This window comes from Salmo trutta, chromosome 12, assembly GCF_901001165.1.
Source record: "Salmo trutta chromosome 12, fSalTru1.1, whole genome shotgun sequence".
Classification (NCBI taxonomy): Eukaryota; Metazoa; Chordata; class Actinopteri; order Salmoniformes; family Salmonidae; genus Salmo; species Salmo trutta.
In genome coordinates, this window is record NC_042968.1 from 70,429,973 (window position 1) to 70,451,091 (window position 21,119).

At 44.1% G+C, this 21,119-nt stretch overlaps 1 protein-coding gene across 3 annotated transcripts in view; it reads left to right on the plus strand.

Annotated features, from left to right (window-relative positions):
• LOC115204089 (pappalysin-1-like) overlaps positions 1 to 21,119 on the plus strand; it is a 118,988-nt gene that overhangs the window by 83,775 nt on the left and 14,094 nt on the right. The window contains exons 16-22 of one of the 3 annotated variants that reach the window (XM_029769396.1): positions 7,776 to 7,959; positions 8,306 to 8,507; positions 8,734 to 8,935; positions 10,083 to 10,233; positions 12,289 to 12,404; positions 17,542 to 17,613; positions 19,835 to 19,933. In XM_029769396.1, coding sequence (XP_029625256.1) covers positions 7,776 to 7,959; positions 8,306 to 8,507; positions 8,734 to 8,935; positions 10,083 to 10,233; positions 12,289 to 12,404; positions 17,542 to 17,613; positions 19,835 to 19,933 — 1,026 coding nt within the window. The remainder of the gene's footprint in view (positions 1 to 7,775; positions 7,960 to 8,305; positions 8,508 to 8,733; positions 8,936 to 10,082; positions 10,234 to 12,288; positions 12,405 to 17,541; positions 17,614 to 19,834; positions 19,934 to 21,119) is intronic. The other 2 variants (XM_029769394.1, XM_029769395.1) reach the window with 2 other exon arrangements.

Consider the following 21,119-nt stretch of genomic DNA (forward strand, 5'->3'; position numbering starts at 1 on the left):
GACCAAACGAAATCCCTGTAAGACACGTATGTGTGAGCATCTGTCACGCTACTGGAGCAAGAGCTTTCAGGTTACCAAGATGTCTCAGCATCAACCCCCACACACCAGACACTCAACAGATGGGGAGCACAGACATTGACACACAAACACCGAAAACAGAAGCAGGCAAGCACAAACCACCCTAAACAAACAAAGATGTTAGTTCACAGCCATGCAGTAAACCCGTCCACTCCCACAGAGGGCTCGTAAAGACAACAGCACCAGAGCTTTATCCCCCTCCCAGGCTCTGTTAACAGACCTGCAAGCTAATCAATTAATGCTCCCTAAAACACACACACACAGAGAGAGAGAAAGAGAGGGAGGGGGGAGACAGAGAGCGAGCCGAGGAGAGATAGAGGAAGAGACAAGGGGCGCAGAAAGAGAGAGAAAGGCAGAGAGGGAGAGAAAGAGAGCGGGATTGTTTATATGTGAGAGAGAGAAAGAGGTAGAGAGAACACAAGAAAGAGTGAGAGAAAACAAGACAGGGAAAGAGAAAGAGAGAGAGAGAGAAATTAAATTAGTGAGGTGGAGTGACCCATATAGAAGGAGTGAATGAATGATGTTTTGTTTTGGGTCTGGATTCCAGCGTCAGTACCGGGGCCCTCCCTCCTGTTTGCTCTGGCTATTAACATAATGGAGCACCACCTCAACTGGTTTTATGTTGGTGAGGATGAACATGTGGAAGTGGTTATGTGGGGGATCTGACTGGAGCAGGGGGCAGAGGGAGCATACTGTACACACACACACACACACACACACACACACACACACACACACACACACACACACACACACACATACACACACACACACACACACACACACACACACATATATAAGCACATACACACGCGCACGCGCACACACACACACACACACACACACACACACACACACATATATATAAGCACATTCACACGCGCACGCACACACACACACACACACACACACACACACACACACACACACACTTGTTCTTTGTGTATGCATAGTCAGACTTATACTCTACATACACAACTCAGGAGCATCATGTCCATATGGCTAGGTGTTTGTGTGTTTCATGTATGCCGGTTCTCTATTCACGAGCATGTCAGCACTACGCCCATATACGTATGCACCAACACACGAATGGTACGGGTCACTTCAGTTGAAAAGCATTTTGGTGTATGTAAACAAACAATTAGTGTGGCCCATTTGGGATGCAAGCTGTTCAGGTCTATTACACGATGAAATATGTTCCTACCAGCTGTGAGAAATTCGCTTCATTACCATCTGACCATCAGACTTAACGGCATTACGTTTAATTGACAGGGCATGATGTTGATTAATGTGTCAATGGTAACTCGCTTAGGGATGAAGGATTGAAGGATCTACTTGAGAAAGAAAGAGGGAGGAGAGAGGGGGGTGGGAGAGGGTGTGTAAACTACATGAGAAATCTCTATTTGAAGGCTCTTGCAGCAGGAGCAATTATTCAGGACTGTGGAGGGAGGGAGGGAGGGAGGGAGGGAGGGAGGGAGGGAGGGAGGGAGGGAGGGAAAAAAGAGAGGGGAAAAAGAAAAAAAGAGCAAAAGACAACTTCAACTCACCTCAGATGCCCCTTCCCTTGTCGTAACTTGGGGACAATACAACGACATCCTCTCATTTTTCTTCCTTCTTTTCATCCCCCCTGTCTTCTCCTCCTCTCTCTGGTCCCTGTGCTCTAGAGGTTAAAAAGTGCAGTGTGAAGCACAATCCTATCTCCTTTCATTAGCCGAGTACATTCTTGCTTCACCGGTGTCAAAGTGGTTACGGGAACTCCGCCTCTCAGATGATGCTATCTCCAAAACAATATGTTCCCCCCACGCCTATTTGTGTTTTTATAATGCAATCCGTTTGTGTCCCAGATGTCTCCGCAGATAACCTGTGTGTGGAGAGGGGGTTGGGTAGGTTACTTTCTAAATGTAATCCGTTACAATTATTTGTATTCATCTTTATTTATTTGTATTCATTTATTTGTATTTATTTATTTGCACACAAGAAAATACAAAACAATATGATGAATGTTTAAAACGTAAACAAAAATAACAGGAGAGTTAAGGCCCTGTGTGGCTCAGTTGGTAGAGCATGGTGCTTTAAATGCCAGGGTTGTCGGTTCAATTCCCACGGGGGACCAGTACAAAAAGAAAAGTATGAAATTGTATTCACGCGCTACTGTATGTTGCTCTGGATAAGAGCATCTGCTCCATGAATAAATATACATGTAAACCCAGGTAGGCACCTCCCACTTTCAATGTTGATAAAACAAAACCATACAAAAAAACACAAGATTTTTAAGAGATAAACAAATGATTGGGGATTTGCACAAAGATGAAGGAAAACATGGTGAATTAGAGGGTAAAGAAGAAAACTCTAGTAAAGTGCATAATCGAAATAAAAGGCTGATCGGCAGAGAAGTTATTGGGGTGAGGAGTTAAGTGGAAAGTCCCTTAAAGGCCCAGTGCTTTATATCATATTGTACAACAGCTGATGAAATGAACACGATAAAAGTGTGTGTGTGTGTGTGTGTGTGTGTGTGTGTGTGTGTGTTAGAATTATGGCCAGGAGTGTTTCCTAGCCAGGTCACATGGTCAAGGAAAAAACTCCTGGCCTGACGGCAAGAGGAACAAGAAAAACAACCACACTCTCAACTCTGTACTTGAAAGAGACCATTTCTTCCAGGTGGTATACAATAGTATCTCTGATACTACTGGGATGTTTTGGAGGGAAACTCCAGTTACTGCTTGGAGTGGATACAATAGTCCTGTCAGAGATGCCAGCAGTACGGCTAGTTCTGTATGAGCCTAACTGCATTCTTGGTAGATAGTGTTATACTATATGTAGGGTCAGCCTGGGTAAGGTGAGGTAGGGTGAGAAGAAAGGGGATGGGACTGTGTGTCTGTCTGTCTGGCTTGAATTAGGCCTAGTAGCCAGGGGTTGTTAAACCAACTCTGGAGGAGAGAGAGGCAGCTGTAAAGATTTTAAAGAAGGAAACTCCAAACACACAAACTGTATACACACTTGAGCATACACTGTCGTAAACACACACACACACACACTTGAGAGCACACACACAGACACACACAGAAACACACTTGGATGTGCCAACACCAGCCATTAGTCATAGTATTATTGTGTAGAGGCTTTTGTCAGAATGTTCCAATATTCATTGATTGATTATTCGAATTCCAACTTGTTCTGCACTCTGTCATATGTGATGCATATGTTATTTTTACAAATGTGAAAATAACTGATTTATATCAACGAAACATGATACTTTCTTGGTGTATCATATAATAGAATCAAGATGTAAGATGGAAACATATGCGAGGGGAAAAATATGAAACAACAGATCCATAACTTTAACACAGTCCAGCTTGTGAGCTTTAAACCTTGGTCACACTAAAAATAACCATGTATACAGTGCCTGCGGAAAATATTCAGACCCCTTGACTTTTTCTACATTTGTTACATTACAGCCTTATTCTAAAATGGATTAAATAAAACAATTTCCTCAGCAATCTACACACAATACCCCATAACGACAAAGCAAAAACTGTTAATTTTTTTTTTTTTTTGGCAATGTATTAAAAACAAAAAACAGAAATATCTTTACAGAAGTATTCAGACCCTTTGCTATGAGACTCGAAATTGAGCTCAGGTGCATCCTGTTTTCATTGATCATTCTTGAGATGTTTCTACAACTTGATTGGAGTCCACCTGTGGTAAATTCAATTTATTGGACATGATTTGGAAAGGCACACACCTGTCTATATAAGGTCACACAGTTGACAGTGCATGTCAGAACAAAAACCAAGCCATGAGGTTGAAGGAATTGTCCATAGAGCTCTGAGACAGGATTGTGTTGAGACACAGATCTGGGGAAGGGTACCAAAACATTTTCTACAGCATTGAAGGTCCCCAGAACACAGTGGCCTCCATCATTCTTAAATGGAAGAAGTTTGGAAGCACCAAGACACTTCCTAGAGCTGGCCGACGGGAAAACTGAACAGACAGGGAAGAAGGGCCTTGGTCAGGGAGGTGTCCAAGAACCCCATGGTCACTCTGACTGAGTTCTGGAGTTCCTCTGTGGAGATGGGAGAACCTTCCAGAAGGACAACCATCTCTGCAGCACTCCACCAATTAGGCCTTTATGGTAGAGTGGCCAGACGGAAGCAACTTCTCAGTTAAAGGCACATGACAGCCTGTTATGAGTTTGCCAAAAAGGTACCTAAAGACTCTCAGACCATAAGAAACAAGATTCTCTGGTCTGATGAAACCAAGATTGAACTCTTTGGCCTGAATGCCAAGCGTCACATCTGGAGGAAACCTTGCACCATCCCTACTGTGAAGCATGGTGGTGGCAGCATCATGCTGAGGAGATGTTTTTCAGCGGCAGGGACTGGGAGACTTGTCAGGATCGAGGCAAAGATGAACGGAGCAAAGTACAGAGAGATCCTAGATGAAAACCTGCTCCAGAGCGTTTAGGACCTCAGACTGGGGCGAAGGTTCACCTTCCAACAGGACAACGACCCTAAGCACACAGCCAAGACAACACAGGAGTGGCTTTGGGACAAGTCTCTGAATGTCCTTGAGTTACCCAGCCAGAGCCCAGACTTGAACCCGATCGAACATCTCTGAAAATAGCTGTGCAGCAATGCACCCCATCGATGCTGACAGAGCTTGAGGGGATCTACAGAGAAGAATGGGAGAAACTCCCCAAATACAGGTGTGCCAAGCTTGTAGCATCATACCCACGAAGACTCAAGGCTGTAATCGCTGGTGCTTCAACAAAGTACTGAGTAAAGGGTCTGAAAAGTGTGGTATTTCAGTCAGTGGAGGCTGGTGACTTGAACAATTTAGGAGAATGGGAGACCCACGGTATAGGCGCGGAACACACAGACGAAAAAGTGTATTTCAAAAAATCGTCAAAGACTAATTATTTTAACCTAAAGCATTTAGGGAAGGAATCACAGGAAGGCATCACAAGTCATTGATGTGTAATAATGTGAATGTTTTTGTGTATGTGATTGACTCTACATACAGTAATGAGAGAAAATTGCTAGGGTTACAGTGCTTGGAGGGGAAATATTCAATGTGCCAGTTGATGAGACGTGGCTTCACGCAAACAAGCTATACTTTTGATTCAAGTTAGTATTGAACGCCCTCACCTTTTCATCCGTCTTCATGAAACTGATCTCAGGCAGAGGTCGACCCTCGCTTTTAATTCGCACCTTTTCTGTGTACCCGAGAATGAAAGGGGTTCTTCAACAAAAAGTCCACAACATTTTTGGCAGCGTTGGCCATTCTACCATTCTGGCGGAGAAAACTGCATACTTGTGCTGGTAGCTAGCTAGCTACTGAAGTTAGCAAAGCAAATTTAAATAAATTGCACGAAATGAACATACAAATAAAGTTCTAAAACCAAGAAAACTATTTATAATATACCTCCTCCATCTCCTGTAATTTGAAAAAACTAATTTGAATTGAATAATATAAAAAAAATGCTCAACTCTCCCTCTAAACTTATAATCTCTATCCAACAATGTCATCAAGCCTCTCAACACATAAAACCCCCATAATGCTCTGTGGCACAATCCCAAAACAACTCACTAGGTTTGTTCTCTGATCCTAATTCTATGATTGGTTAGACAACATGTCAGTTCATACTGCAAAAGCTTTGATTGGTTGGAGGGCGTCCTCAGGAAGTGGTCATAATTACCATATATGTCTATGGAAAGGGGTGAGGACAACGAGCTTCCTAGGTTTTGTATTGAAGTCAATGTAGCCAGAGGAGGACGGAAGCTAGCTGTCCTCCGGCTACACCATGGTTTGATTTGATTTGATATGGATCTCTTTTAGTCCCCATTTGGACTAATCTTCCAAGAGTCCTTAAACATTAAAATACAATTCATAATGCGAACACATTTTCACATATAACACACTATTACAAACATACATAATATACTAACATAATGACCCAATAAATACTATATAAAAAATATTGATTCTTCATCTACTATAGTCCAACAACATTTCTATGTATTATATTTAAATGGTTTTAAAATAATGTTTAAATGTATATATTGAAAGGTTTCTGGTTTGCTCAGTTAATTTATTCAATTTCTTTATTGCTCTAAATCGAAATGTTCTTTTGCCTATTTCTCTTTTCTGTCTGGATAACGCATAGATGGTGGACAATCTATTCCTAGTATTTACGGAATGTGTCTGTCTCTTACCAACTGAATACCGTTGTGAATAGAACATGGCCGTTTTAAATGATGTATATTATGAAATAAAATAAGCATGTTTTTTTCAATTATCTTGTCGATTGATGACCAACCAATAACATTGCGCATGACTGCAACAGAAGAACCATATCTCCACCTTAAAACAATCCTTGCTGCTTTGTTCTGTATAATCTGCAGCCTCCTAACTTCACTTGATGATGCTACCCCAGAGAGTGCTGTTGAGGCTACTGTAGACCATTGCAAAACAGTGTATTTTAATCAAATATTTGGTGACATATGAATATATTTAGTATAGTTTTATCTATAAAGGATAACCTTTTTAATATTTCACTATTTTTATTTTTATGAAATTTCACTGAGGAGGATGGTCCTCCCCTTCCTCCTCTGAGGAGCCTCCACTGATTTCAGTTGTTGTTTTTTTATAAATTAACAAACATTTATAAAAAACAGTTTTTGCTTTGTCATTATGGGGTATTGTGTGTAGATTTATGAGGGAAAAAACGATTTAATCCATTTTAGAATATAGCTGTAACGTAACAAAATGTGGAAAAAGTCAAGGGGTCTGAATACTTTCCGAAGGCACTGTATATGTAATCTGGACCAGTCTGAAATCTGGACACGGTTTTATTTACCTAAATACCAGGTTGGAAAAACCATTTCTTCTTTCTGTTTAACATTTTTACTGGAAAAGACAGCATCACAAACACATTTGACACACAGACGACCCTGATATTCCCTTTTCACTTTCGTCTCTTGAGATACAACATGACCTTTTGGTCATCAAAGATGGAATGGCTTTGAGAGGAACGGTATGGTACCTACTGTGTCTGCGTGTGTCTGCGTGTGTCTGCGCGCTTGCGCTGGTGCGCCTCCACGTGTGTACCTATATATGTCCAGATGCAGTCTGTCCAGCGGCTCTTTTGAATATCACTGTTCGCTGAAGCGAAAGGTGCCAACATTCCTCCCAGCTGGTTTTCTGACCACACAATGCTGTGATGGGATCAAAACAAACCGTGAAAACATCCTCCCTATGTGGAGTTGGAAGGAAATGTGTCCGGGATAATCCCCAGTGTATTAGTTCTGGTGAAAAGTGTCACCCTCCCTCATTCTAAATGTGTTTTGCATTAGGATGATACGATCGTTGATGGATATCATGACCTGAAATGGTTTTTCATCAGCAGTTACCTGAGCCGCTGACAAAGCCCAGTCAGTTAAGTGCGTGACATTTAAGAACTGCTTGGCTCTGTCCTGTTACAACGGCTTGTTGAGCAAGCGCTAAATTGACGGACATATTTGTGTGTCGTCGCTCTCTCTGTGTGAGTGTGCGGTATGTACCATACTGGGTGGGGGTGTGTATGTGTCTGTGTCTGTGTGTGTTTGCATGTGTTTCTGCGTGTGTGTGTGCTGCTTGCATCCATGTGTGTTGTCCCAATTTTCATTTTTTTTCTAACGTGTCTCCCCTCTCTCCAGTCGGACTCAACAGTGACCATCACCTGTGCAGATGGAAAGTGGAATAAGCAGGTGTCGTGTGAGCCAGTAGACTGTGGCCTACCAGACAAGTACCACGTCCACCCAGCCCACTTTAACTTCCCTGAGGGAACTACTTACGGCAAGAGGAGTACCTTCCAGTGCAGGGAGCCTGCCCAGCTCGTAGGTGAGATACACTGTCTCACACACACACACACACACACACTGTGTCAACACACACACACACTGTCTCAACACACACACACACTGTCTCAATACACACACACTGTCTCAACACACACACACTTTCTCAACACACACACTGTCTCAGCACACACACACTGTCTCAACACACACACTTTCTCAACACACACACTTTCTCAACACACACACACTTTCTCAACACACACACTGTCTCAACACACACACACTTTCTCAACACACACACTGTCTCATGGCTAACCAGCTCTTTTTTTTTACATCTCTTATACTGTATATTGTTTCCTGTGTTCAACTATTTGTCTTCCCCCCAGGTTCTAACAACACTCTGACGTGTCTGGAGGATGGTCTGTGGTCGTTCCCCGAGGCGCTGTGTGAGCTGCGCTGTCCGGCTTCGCCCCATGTGCCCAACGCCATGCTGCAGACCAAGCGCTGCAACGACACAGGCCTCAAAGTGGGCTCCCTCTGCAAGTACAAGTGCAAGCCGGGCTACCACGTCACCAACAAGCCCAAAAGGTATCTGAGCAACCACATGGCTTACATTTGGGGTCAATACCATTTAAGTTCAGTTCAAATGACTGGGTTTGAAATGGAATTGATCCAAATGATCCTGTCCAACTCTTGATCTTCACCTTTCCCACCCTTTCGACATAGAGCATGTCTCTAGTCTTTGTCCTCTCAATTCAGTTCCACTCAACTCAAACCAACATGTTTTGTCTTGGTCTCGGTCTGTGTTCGTCAGGCGAGCATTTAAGCGTCAGTGCACGGAGGACGGCAGCTGGCTGGAGGGGGCGTGCGAACCGGTGACCTGTGACCCTCCGCCCGCCATCTTCCACGGCATGTACCAGTGCACCGACGGCTTCCGCTTCGACAGCACCTGCTGGATCAACTGCCCCAGAGCCAACCACACGGTGAGACCGCTGCACACCGCTCCATGCAAGCAGGTCTGTCTCTCTCTACTCCGCCGCTCAACTGTCTGTCTGTGTTTGTTGGGCTTTCTATCAATGGGTCTGGCCTTTTGTCTGTCCGTCTATCTGTCTATCTGTCTGTCTTTGGGTCTGTTTGACTTTCTGTGTTTTGGGCTCACTGTCTGGCTATGGGTCTGTCTGTTTGTCTGTTTGTCTGTCTGTCTGTCTGTCTGTCTGTCTGTCTGTCTGTCTGTCTGTCTGTCTGTCTGTCTCTGTCTGTCTGTCTGTGGGGCTGTCTATCTGTCTGTGGGGCCGTGTGCTTTGTATGTCTGCGGAACTGTCTATCTGTCTGTCTGTCTGTCTGTGGAACTGTCTATCTGTGTGTGTTTATGTTTACGTGTGTCTCTGTCTGTCTATCTGTTATCTAGTTGGTTGGCTAGCTTGCTGCCTGTCAGTCTGTCTGTCTGTCCATTTGTCTGTCTGTCAGCCGTTCGCCTGTATCTGTTGTCTTTGTGAAGTGTGAGAGAATAATGTGTTAGACAAGGGGAGATATAATGCTCAAGATAATGCACAAATGTGGAAGCAGGTACAGTAAATATGCACATTTTTACACATGCACTTTCTCACAAACTCTGTCGCATACATGCTTTCCCACATATTCACAGTGCACATGACACTCACACAAAACACACAGACTTCCTTGCAATGCATTGCCCTTGACCCGAGGATCTCTCTGTGTGGTAGCCTTTGATGCAGTGGTGTGTAGATTAGCATGTCCCGGTGTGTGTGGCTGTATTGTAATGAGAGGATCAGAGGGTGTTAGGGTCTCCAGTGTTAGCATGTACAGTATGATTCATAGACAGAGGAGATTATCCCTCTCGCCTACTGTCTCCCCTCTTCTCTCTCTCTCTCTCTCTCTCACTCTCTCTCTCTCCCCTCCATCAGTCCCACTGAAGTAGCACAGCCAGTTATTAGAATGACATTGATTTTCAAAATAGTTGTGCCACAGACAGATAGAGCAATGTTATAGCCTCTCTAATCCTCCTTGACTACAGACTCCAATTATTATCATGTTTCATGGTAGTATGGGAGGTGGTTCTCAATATCCTCGGTGTGTGTGTGTGTGTGTGTGTGCGTGCATGTCTGTGCGTGCGTGTGCGTGCGTGCGTGTGTGTGTCCGAAGCAGGGGCCCAGCACCAATGTGATCCGTTGTAGGAAGGACGGCAACTGGACTGGTTCCTTCAAGCTCTGTCCTCAGAGCAAGGGACAGTGCTCTCTACCTCAAAACCTCAACCCCAGCATACGAGTCAGCTGCAAGAAGGGACATGGAATAGGTCTGTATATGCACTATGTGTGTGACATAGTAGAAACCATATATTATACACTATGTTTGTCAGAATATAGAGCATCACTAGGGACCAGAGTAATTCCTGGTCTTAAGGTTAAGTTACATTTCGGGACCTTGACATAGAAAATATGAAAATATGGGACGACAGTTAGCCTAGCGGTTAGAGCGTTGGGCCAGTAACCGAAAACTGAAAAAACTGTCAATGTGTCCTTGAGCAAGGCTCTTAACCCTAATTGCTCCAGGGTCACCTTTGATGATGGCTGACCCTGGCCATGACCCCACTTTTCAAGGGTGTCTCTGGTGGAGTAGGGATATGCAAAAAACACATTTCCATTTCACACATGCGTATAATACACACTTGTACGTGTGTGAAACAGGACAAATAAACTCAGCAAAAAAAGAAATGTCCTCTCACTGTCAACTGTGTTTATTTTCAGCAAACTTAACATGTGTAAATATTTGTATGAACATAAAAAGGTTCAACAACTGAGACATAAACTGAACAAGTTCCACTGACATGTGACTAACAGAAATTGAATAATGTGTCCCTGCACAAACGGGGGGGTCAAAATCAAAAGTAACAGTCAGTATCTGGTGTGGCCAACAGCTGCATTAGGTACTGCAGTGCATCTCCTCCTCATGGACTGCACCAGATTTGCCCGTTCTTGCTGTGAGATGTTACCCCACTCTTCCACCAAGGCACCTGCAAGTTCTCGAACATTTCTGGGGGGATTGGCCCTAGCCCTCACCCTCCGATCCAACAGGTCCCAGAAGTGCTCAATGGGATTGAGATTCGTGCTCTGCGCTGGCCATGGCAGAACACTGACAATCCTGTCTTGCAGGAAATCACACACAGAACAAGCAGTATGGCTGGTAGCATTGTCATGCTGGAGGGTCATGTCAGGATGAGCCTGCAGGAAGGGTACCACATGAGGGAGGAGGATGTCTTCCCTGTAATGCATAGCGTTGAGATTGCCTGCAATGACAACAAGCTCAGTTCGATGATGCTGTGACACACCGCACCAGACCATGACGGACCCTCCACCTCCAAATCGATCCCGCTCCAGAGTACAAGCCTCGGTGTAATGCTCATTCCTTCGACGATAAACGCGAATCCAACCATCACCCCTGGTGAGACAAAACCATGACTCGTCAGTGAAGAGCACTTTTTTCCAGTCCAGTCTGGTCCAGCGGCGGTGGGTTTGTGCCCATAGGCGACGTTGTTGCCGGTGATGTCTGGTGAGGACCTGCCTTACAACAGGCCAACAAGCCTTCAGTTCAGCCTGTCTCAGCCTGAGCACTGATGGAGGGATTGTGCGTTCCTGGTGTAACTCGGGCAGTTGTTGTTGCCATCCTGTACCTGTCCCGCAGGTGTGATGTTCGGATGTACCGATCTTGTGCAGGTGTTGTTACACATGGTCTGCCACAGCGAGGACGATCAGCTGTCCGTCCTGTCTCCCTGTAGCGCTGTCTTTGGCGTCTCACAGTACGGACATTGCAATTTATTGCCCTTGCCACATCTGCAGTCCTCATGCCTCCTTGCAGCATGCCTAAGGCACATTCACGCAGATGAGCAGGGACCCTGGGCATCTTTCTTTTGGTGTTTTTCAGAGTCAGTAGAAAGGCCTCTTTAGTGTCGTACGTTTTTAAAACTGTGACCTTAATTGCCTACCGTCTGTAATCTGTTAGTCTCTTAACGACCGTTCCACAGGTGCATGATCATTCATTGTTTATGGTTCACTGAACAAGCATGGGAAACAGTGTTTAAACCCTTTACAATGAAGATCTGTGAAGTTATTTGTTTTTTTACGAATTATCTTTGAAAGACAGGGTCCTGAAAAAGGGCCGTTTCTTTTTTTGCTGAATTTATAATAACCACCCACCAACTTGTTATTATTATTATTATTATTATCAAATAGATCATCCGGTGGATATTAATTGAACTGTTGTTTTCTAAATAGAATAAAACCTGATTTGATGTGTGAACAGTTTGTGCAAACACTGATGATATCGTTGGGTTTGTTTTGTAACACACACACAGGTGAGGAGTGTGAGCTGACGTGCAGAGACAACAACAGCGACGTGGTGATCCTGCTTAGCAACATGACCGCAGACAGCGTGCGCAAGGAGCACTGGAGAAACCCACCCAAAGTCAAGGTGTGTGTGTCTGTCACAAGTCTCACAGACATACTTCACAAAGCACTGCTGCTCATGATCCTTCCTATTAGGAATTTGACACTGTGTGTCTATATCCTGGTAATATTATGAACTACAGGAGGACCGAGCCATTCCCACCTACTGTCTCTCTGTGGCCAAATCATCTTGGGTGGCTAGACAACGGAAAACACATCATATTGATAGGAACAGACAAAGACAGACAAAGACAGTATGGGACAACAATATAAGAGGAACCCTCTGCGAGAGTTCATTCAAAGAAAACAAGTTGCAGTGGACTCTGGGACATGAAGTGTTGTACTGCCGAGCTCGATGTAGTCCAATACCACCACCACCACCCGCTACAGTATACCCAACTTACATTCAGTTACCCTTCTATTACCAGGCATATCCCAACACAATTAACCAATGCGGCTTGGAACAACACAGTCAGATCCCAGCCAGTCATCTCTGAACTCATGTGTACCCGCAGCCAGCGACAGGGCCAAGTCGTAAAAGTTCAAAAGCGCCGTGTCGTCAGTAATCACTATAATTTTTCAAACGACCCCATTACAAGCCTTAATAGCCTGGTTTGATTTAGATATACCTGACAGGGCTATTGTATTGAGTCTGCACTGATTGCCTAAATTGGCAGCTGCGATTGCAAGAGAAGGGCGGGGGGTCAGTTTACAGAAGCGTACTGTAAGCGTTGTCCCCCCCGTGCGCGTAATTCACATGAAGAGTAATGAAATACACTACGATAAGAACCATAATGACGTTGTTGTCTCGAAATGTATTTGTCCGTGAATTCCACCGCTTCCTCGCTTCATTTTACTTGATTTAAGTCAATGGGACTTAATTATTCAATTTCAGTTAAAAGCTATTTTGAAGGTTTTTAGCTACAGTTGGATGGAGGCGGACCATAAATAGGGCCAGGGGCTACGCTAGCCAATGAGGGCCTTGGGAGTTGGGATTGAGAGCGTTATGTTTTTCTAGTGGTGTTTTGTTTTCATTACAAGTCTCACTGAGTCAGCCATTTGTGGCGGTGCGGGGGAAATAAAATGATCTGTTTGTAATTGATTTGTGTAATTGATATGATTTATACGCTGGTGTAATGTGAGTCTGGAGACGAGGCAAAAGGGGGAAAGGGAAACAGAATTGATGGAGCATAGAGAGGCTACACGAGGGTTGGATGAGGTGAAATCAATAGGCTGTTCCAGTGTGCTCAGCAGCGTATACTGCTGCTGCATGTCAATCAATGCATGTGAATTCCAATTCAACCTGTTCCACCTCTTTGGCTACCTGACAACAACAGGACACCCCCCTCGCCTCTAGAATAAAAATATCTCAACTTTGTCAGTCTGGTTGTGTGCAGCGGACGACTACTCAGTCAGGTTTGCCTTCAGAACTGATGGCTCACACCACGGGACATCCAGTTTCTAAATTAAAGTGTCAACTCAACCTGAACACACTTCTGAAAGCCCTATCTGGAAATCCACCCTGGTATCTGCAATTGATTGAATCCTGGCCTATAAGGGTTTTCAAATGAGTGATGCGTAATATACCTCCTATCTCTAATCACATGTGATCCGTACCACCTACAATATCACAAAAACTCAATAGAAGACTGATTATGGGAAATATAGTTGCATAAGTAGAGAACCATCAAATATGACTGATGATTCACTAATAACCCATGATTAGATTACGTGGTAGTATTCTCATGTAATTTTACCTTCAAATCTTTATCGTGGAGCTACTCTTGATTCACTATTAAAAATGCAGCCATTTTCTTTAGAATACAGGCTGAAATCCACTTTGCATTTCCATATGTGCTGAGCCAGGGGGTTTAGTCTCTTCATGACTTATAGTGATGTATCACCCTTTCGACCCATTAGTTTGGGGGTTTGACCCACTTAGGCTACCATACTCCTCCTCTCTCTCACTTTCTGTAGCTCTCTTTCCTTGCATCAGCAGAAATTACACTGCTACATTTAGAATCAGTCATTTCTGTGTGAATAATATCTATGAGAGACATGACCTCACCATGGATCTATTTTGGTGTGATATCAGTGCACGTGGGGCAGGTGCTTGGGCGAGGATCCCGTGCGCGAGGCGGGGGGGGGGGGGGGGTGAGCCCACGGTTGTGGATTATTTTGATTTACGGTCATGCCTAGCGGGTTGGTCGGTGACATCATCTTCTTGTCGAAAGTGGCAGCAAAAAGTTTTACAACGAAATCTCTCTAGCCCCCCCTCCCAGCTGCAACCCCCTTTTCAGATGTAGAGGACATGTACCAAAGTCTAGCCAATCTTACTATGGTCATCCTGCCTGGGGGGAGTCTATTTGACCACCTCCCACCCCACTTAAGTGAGCTCACCCACTTCACAGAAGCGTGCTGGGAAAGGAACGTGGTGCTACCCAGTATCCAACTGTCCTCAAATGCTCTGTTGTTCTTTCTCTCTGTCCGCCGATCCCTCGCTTTCTGCCCTCTCTCCCTTCCTCTTTTTTTCTGCCATTGATTTGCTGACGGCACTGAAATGAAAAATACCTTAGTTTGCAGCAGTGAAAAAGCGTGTCAATTCGTGTGTTATTGGGACATGGCAGGGCTGGGAAACAGCGCTGCGGCGGAGGTCAGCCAGTCCTTTGCTGTGGATGGCACTTTTGGTCCCAGTCTGCACCGGGTAGGTTTTACTGCATGTACTGGACTGCCTTCGTCTTGGGACATCACGTTCCCCTGAAAACCCTCTCTGCTCTCTCATTTCACACAGACAGACCCTGCGGAAGACATTCTTTTATACACTCTCTCAGCCCGCATAACATACACACATACACGGAGACACACAGATACGCACGCACACAGACACACACACACACACACACACACACACACACACACACACACACACACACACACACACACACACACACACACACACACACACACACACACACACACACACACACACACACATTACATTCAAATCACCTCAGAAGCCCCCTAGAACAAATGTGTGTATTTTATGTATCCCAAGTGAGAGCAGACAATGAAAGCAAGAGAGCAGATTCCACACATACTGTGGAGATATTTGAGAACACGTTTCGTACTCAATCTCTCGGGGCCCTGGTATGAAAGAGCACCTTTATACAGTATAAGGATCAAGTTATATCATGTCAAGTAGATATATTCAGCGATCTGTGGAGGGGTAATCCATCAAAAGCAGCCTTCACCACCGTTGAGAACATTCATTCATTTATTCATATGGAAAATGCCATGAACTTAGCTCTTCCTGAATGTGGAGTGAGTTAAGGTAACAACATAACAAGAAACATGGTCGTTCCACTGGAGTGTTGGCACCCTGCCCTCCTCACAGACCAGGATTTGTCACAATATGTGTTATCCAAATAGGCACATGTATTGTGACGAGAGAGCGGAAAAAAAGATTTATGACAAAAGTTGTTTGATTTTGGTAAGCTGGTAACGTTGGAATGAGGTGGAGGCATGACGTGGTTGAGCAGGATAGGTCTAAGTCAGCTTCAGTCCCTTTGGTAAAAGCATCTCGTTGTAAGGTATTTCAAGTTATTTGACCTGTAGAAGCACTTGCTGCAACCTACCTTTGTGCAAGTGAATCAACTAGGAGTGAAATGTGCTTGTGGTTGTGATCAGACGTCACTGCGAGCCGGATCTGTTGAAACAAGACACTGAGGTGGCAGACTTCAAAGAGCCCACCAACCATCATCAGACGTTACTATATCCTCCTCTCTAGCTTCAGAACAAGTTTATATTTGTTAGACCCCTGTCAGCCATTGACAATATCAATGTTGCCTTATATTGTATAAAGAGAGATTTACAGTATCAGTTCCGGGGTTAGGCAGTTTCTTTTTTGGAGTTCTGTGCCAGCGTTCCTTTCGATGTTGACTGGTGGAAACTGTGTGCGCAGCCTACCCACTGGGCAAAAACTGTGTGCGCAGCCTACCCACTGGGCAAAAACTGTGTGCGCAGCCTACCCACTGGGCAAAAACTGTGTGCGCAGCCTACCCACTGGGCAAAAACTGTGTGCGCAGCCTACCCACTGGGCAAAAACTGTGTGCGCAGTCTACCCACTGGGCAAAAACTGTGTGCGCAGTCTACCCACTGGGCAAAAACTGTGTGCGCAGCCTACCCACTGGGCAAAAACTGTGTGCGCAGCCTACCCACTGGGCAAAAACTGTGTGCGCAGCCTACCCACTGGGCAAAAACTGTGTGCGCAGTCTACCCACTGGGCAAAAACTGTGTGCGCAGCCTACCCACTGGGCAAAAACTGTGTGCGCAGCCTACCCACTGGGCAAAAACTGTGTGCGCAGTCTACCCACTGGGCAAAAACTGTGTGCGCAGTCTACCCACTGGGCAAAAACTGTGTGCGCAGTCTACCCACTGGGCAAAAACTGTGTGCGCAGCCTACCCACTGGGCAAAAACTGTGTGCGCAGTCTACCCACTGGGCAAAAACTGTGTGCGCAGTCTACCCACTGGGCAAAAACTGTGTGCGCAGCCTACCCACTGGACAAAAACTGGTTGAATCAACGTTTGTTCGCACATCATTTCAACCCCCCCACGCAAATCAACGTGATGATATTAGATTTGCATAAAGTCATCAACATAAATGCATTTCGTATTTTTATTCACCCAACTTTTAACCTAAATCCAATGCAATGGTGACATTTTTTTGTTGATTTCACTTTGAATTTACAGTAGTTGACAACTCAACCAAATGTAAATCAAAACTAGACGTCTGTGCCCAGTGGGTAGTCTTGCCGTATGATTCCTTGTTTATGTTTGTGTGGGTTCTGGGGACAACACAATGATGCATTAACAGCATGTGGTAACAACATGCCATTCCACATGAAATACTTTCACTCCAAAGTCTGATATCGAAAGCAGGACATTTTCTTACCCCAAAATCATGACTGGTACTACTACTTGTTCTAATGACCAATATGGCTATAATATCCATCCTTACATCTGCATCTCCCCCTATCATTTCTGTTTTTTTATCAATATGTTTTATTCCACAGCTCACAGATTGACATTTCATCCATATACGGTAGAGATATTTTGAGTGTCTGAACTCCTACTGACTTTTTTTCCTTTTGTCTCCTTACAGAATATAGTGTGTACAATGGGACTGAAGTGGTATCCACATCCAGAGGTGCTCCACTGCATCAAAAGATGTGATGTAAGAACTTCTATGAATTTTCTGAGAATAGTAGTTTATCTATGAGATAAAGGTTTTGCCTGAGATGAAGTATATGGGCTAAGGGCCTAATCTGTGTGAGAGGATGTGAGGGAAGGACTTCACCTGAGTTACAGGAAGTGGGGTAATAGGTTTGCATGAGAGGTAGAGAGGTAAGGGCTTCAACCAGAGAGGACGAGGTGAAACAAGAGGGTCCACTCCCGTCCAAATCTGTCCATGTGGGAATACAGCGATAAGCAGACTAATAAGCAGACCATATGCCTTCACGACTCCCATTGTTAGGGCAGAGACCATCTTGTCATTAAATACAGTATCTCTGATTCAATTGCGTGAGAGGAAGTGAGGTAAGAGGACGTGCCATGCGTCATGGAGGCCAGTGGTGATGATGAGAGGTGTGTGAGGAGTATAAACACTGTCACAGAACAGGATTATAACCAGTGCTTCTTTATGTATCCTGCTATTTTCTAAATGTTATCAGATCAGACATCACTTTAAGTTTCCAGATATGTAGCTTTTTCAATTTGTTCTACTCCCCATGGAGTTTGTGCAGACACTAGCCTGGCAGGAGCCGTCAAGATTTAAAGATACACAGATACAAATACAGACATAGATACACACACACATACGCAAGCACACACACACACACACACACACACACACACACACACACACACACACACACACACACACACACACACACACACACACACACACACACACACACACACACACACACACACACACTGCCCTGAATACACTGCCAGCCAGCCAGTGAAGTAGCTAGCTACCTATCAGAGAGACAAGCCTTTTAACAGCAGGTGAGCTCATTCGGGAGAAGGTTGAAATATAACATTGTTTCAGAGCATGGGTAGCTAATTGTTCTCTCTGGGGAGATGCTCTGCTCCAGTGACGTTAGTTACCGTGGATACCGGCACAAGCGGAGAAGCCAATTAGTCAGGTTTGATTCATGTTGTCTCCAAAATGAAACCCTTTACCCACATGGGGACCTGGATCTGTTTCAGACAATCCCACCACTAGAGAAGTGAAGCAGGACAGAACTGATACTGGGCTATAGTAGCCTAACCATTTGTCTACACACCCTATGTAGCTGATATTGTAGTATGCCAATATTTTCAGATCCAATAATATGGTTAACAAAACTTGTTCTTTCCTCTTTTCCAAAATATATATTTATCGCAAAACTTCAATTAATATCCCAGGCATTTATTTGCATCAATCACTGAACACAACCAGCACTTATTAGAGACAGGCTTCTATTTGAGCCAGGTGTCTATTTCCTTAATACACACAGCTTACCTTTTTCCTCCCCCTACCTTGCAGTCTCGCCCTCTTCTGATCCATCTCAGACAAACGGTGAAGTTTGACTTTTGGTTTATTTTTTATGGTTTATTTTTTCATCATTCTCTCACTTGTAGTGGATCAATTCCAAAATGCCTGGCTGTTGCCTCGCACAATTTTTGCTCTGTGAATTTGATCACGGCTAGTTTGAATTTGATGTTGTGTTTTCTTTTTGGTGGTGTCATGGCAACGGCGATAGAATAAATAAAAATATGCAAATCACTGTGGGAATATCAGAGCGGTGTCCATGGTAACCTCATAAACAATTAATTTAGACCGGTGTTTATTTGAAACAAGCATTTATTTTCTGAAATGTGTGCCGATGCGAGACTATTAAAAGGGACAAGCGGCGTTTAATTTAAGTTGGTCGATTTTACTGTAAAGAAAGTATTCACCCTCTAATCGGTGTTGGTAGTAGGATGATGTCATCATCCACACAGCTTAAGCCAATTGGATAAACCAGGAAGGGTAGGGCGGGGCTAGCCTCATAAAGCACATGATTGGAGTGTTTTTTAGCCTCATATAGTTTATGGTGTACTCACGTTTACATGTCTGGACCTCCCGCTGCTTAAAAAGTCACATTGGAAGAGGTGAACATTTTGTACCAGATTAATCAGCAAATCCAGAACAAAACCTAAAAAATGGCACTGGGTGAGATGGGGATAAGACAAAACAAACAATACAATATGAATAAAATCAAACTTGAATATAGAGCACTTAAATGGGGTAATCAAACACATCAGAGAGAATCAGTTTGGTTTTCATCTATGTTGTCCATATGTGTATGTACAGTACACTGTGTAGGTTGTTGATGATGTCCTGCCTCTTATTGTCTCTGTAACAGCCGTTCATTGGAGACAATTACTGTGACTCGGTCAACAACAGAGCCTTCTGTAACTACGACGGAGGGGACTGCTGCCACTCCACCGTCAAGACCAAGAAGGTGAGTAGTACAGAACATCTGGACCTGGATTCACTAAACCTTCTCAAGACAAAATGGCCTCTTCTTATCTGCCTTTTGAAATTGTTTAAGATAAGTTAACATAGCAGTTAAGTTGCTACTCCTTAACAAAGTTCATGGGAATTATCTTAAATGTATTCTTATGTTGTCACTGTGGCTACTGAGTCATTTGAGTAATTTGTTTGTGAACTTATGCTCGCTGACATATCTTTCTGATCTTGACATTTTGAAGATAAGCAACATTAAGCTTCCCTTTTCTATTGCACATTTCCAGTGCCTTATCATTTGGTGTTCATGATTGTCCCTTGCTAGATGGTTGAGGTTGATATTTTGCCTTTCTCTATGATCCAGATAAGGTCCCCTTCCTTGTTTCTCTAGCATGGTCTGTTACCCAAGCTGTGTCTGGCTCTCTGGGTTAGAAGTCTGTACTGTAATCTGTTTCTCTGGCTCCTTATGCTCCTCTGTGTATCTGGCTGGGTTTTTACTGTAGTATGTGTATCTGTTTGTCTCTCTGTCTGGCTCGTTTTGCACTGTAGCATGTGTCTGTCTGTCTGGATCCGGAGTCTCTTCATTTCCTGCTGGGAGTCGGCCCATGTGTCCGCTCTCCACAGAGTCCAATCAGAATGTGTGTGATTGCTTCCGTTCCACCTTCACTGTTCCTCCCTCACTATTCTAACATCAGTGTTCCACAGTATCAGGATTAATCAACGTTTTATCCTCAGAGTTCTATACTCCCCACCATTCCACCCTTCCTGTTCCTCTCAGACTCCTCCACTTTTACCTATTCCACTCTCTCTGTTCTTGTTGTTAAAAACAAAAGGTTTTTAGCTTCTGTTGTGAAACCAACCTGGTAAAATTAGAAGTTACTTGTAAGTCAAAAACAAAGAGGCAAAACCAGGATGAAGACAGTGGTTTTAACCCGGTTGCATCATCTTTAGTATTTGTTTTGGCTTGTTTTGCTTTATTTGTTGAGTAGCTGTTTTGGCCCATTGACTGACCAGGGCTTCCAGTAAGAAGCTGTTCCGCAGCACCAAGAACAAGTTGTCTTACACCACCTCTCTGTGTCTATGTTCTGTCTCTGGACATGGAAAAACAGCTGTAGGTGGACTGACCAAAAATGTTCATATTTGGTTTTTATTGTCTGGTATCTGTCAACAGAACTAGTATG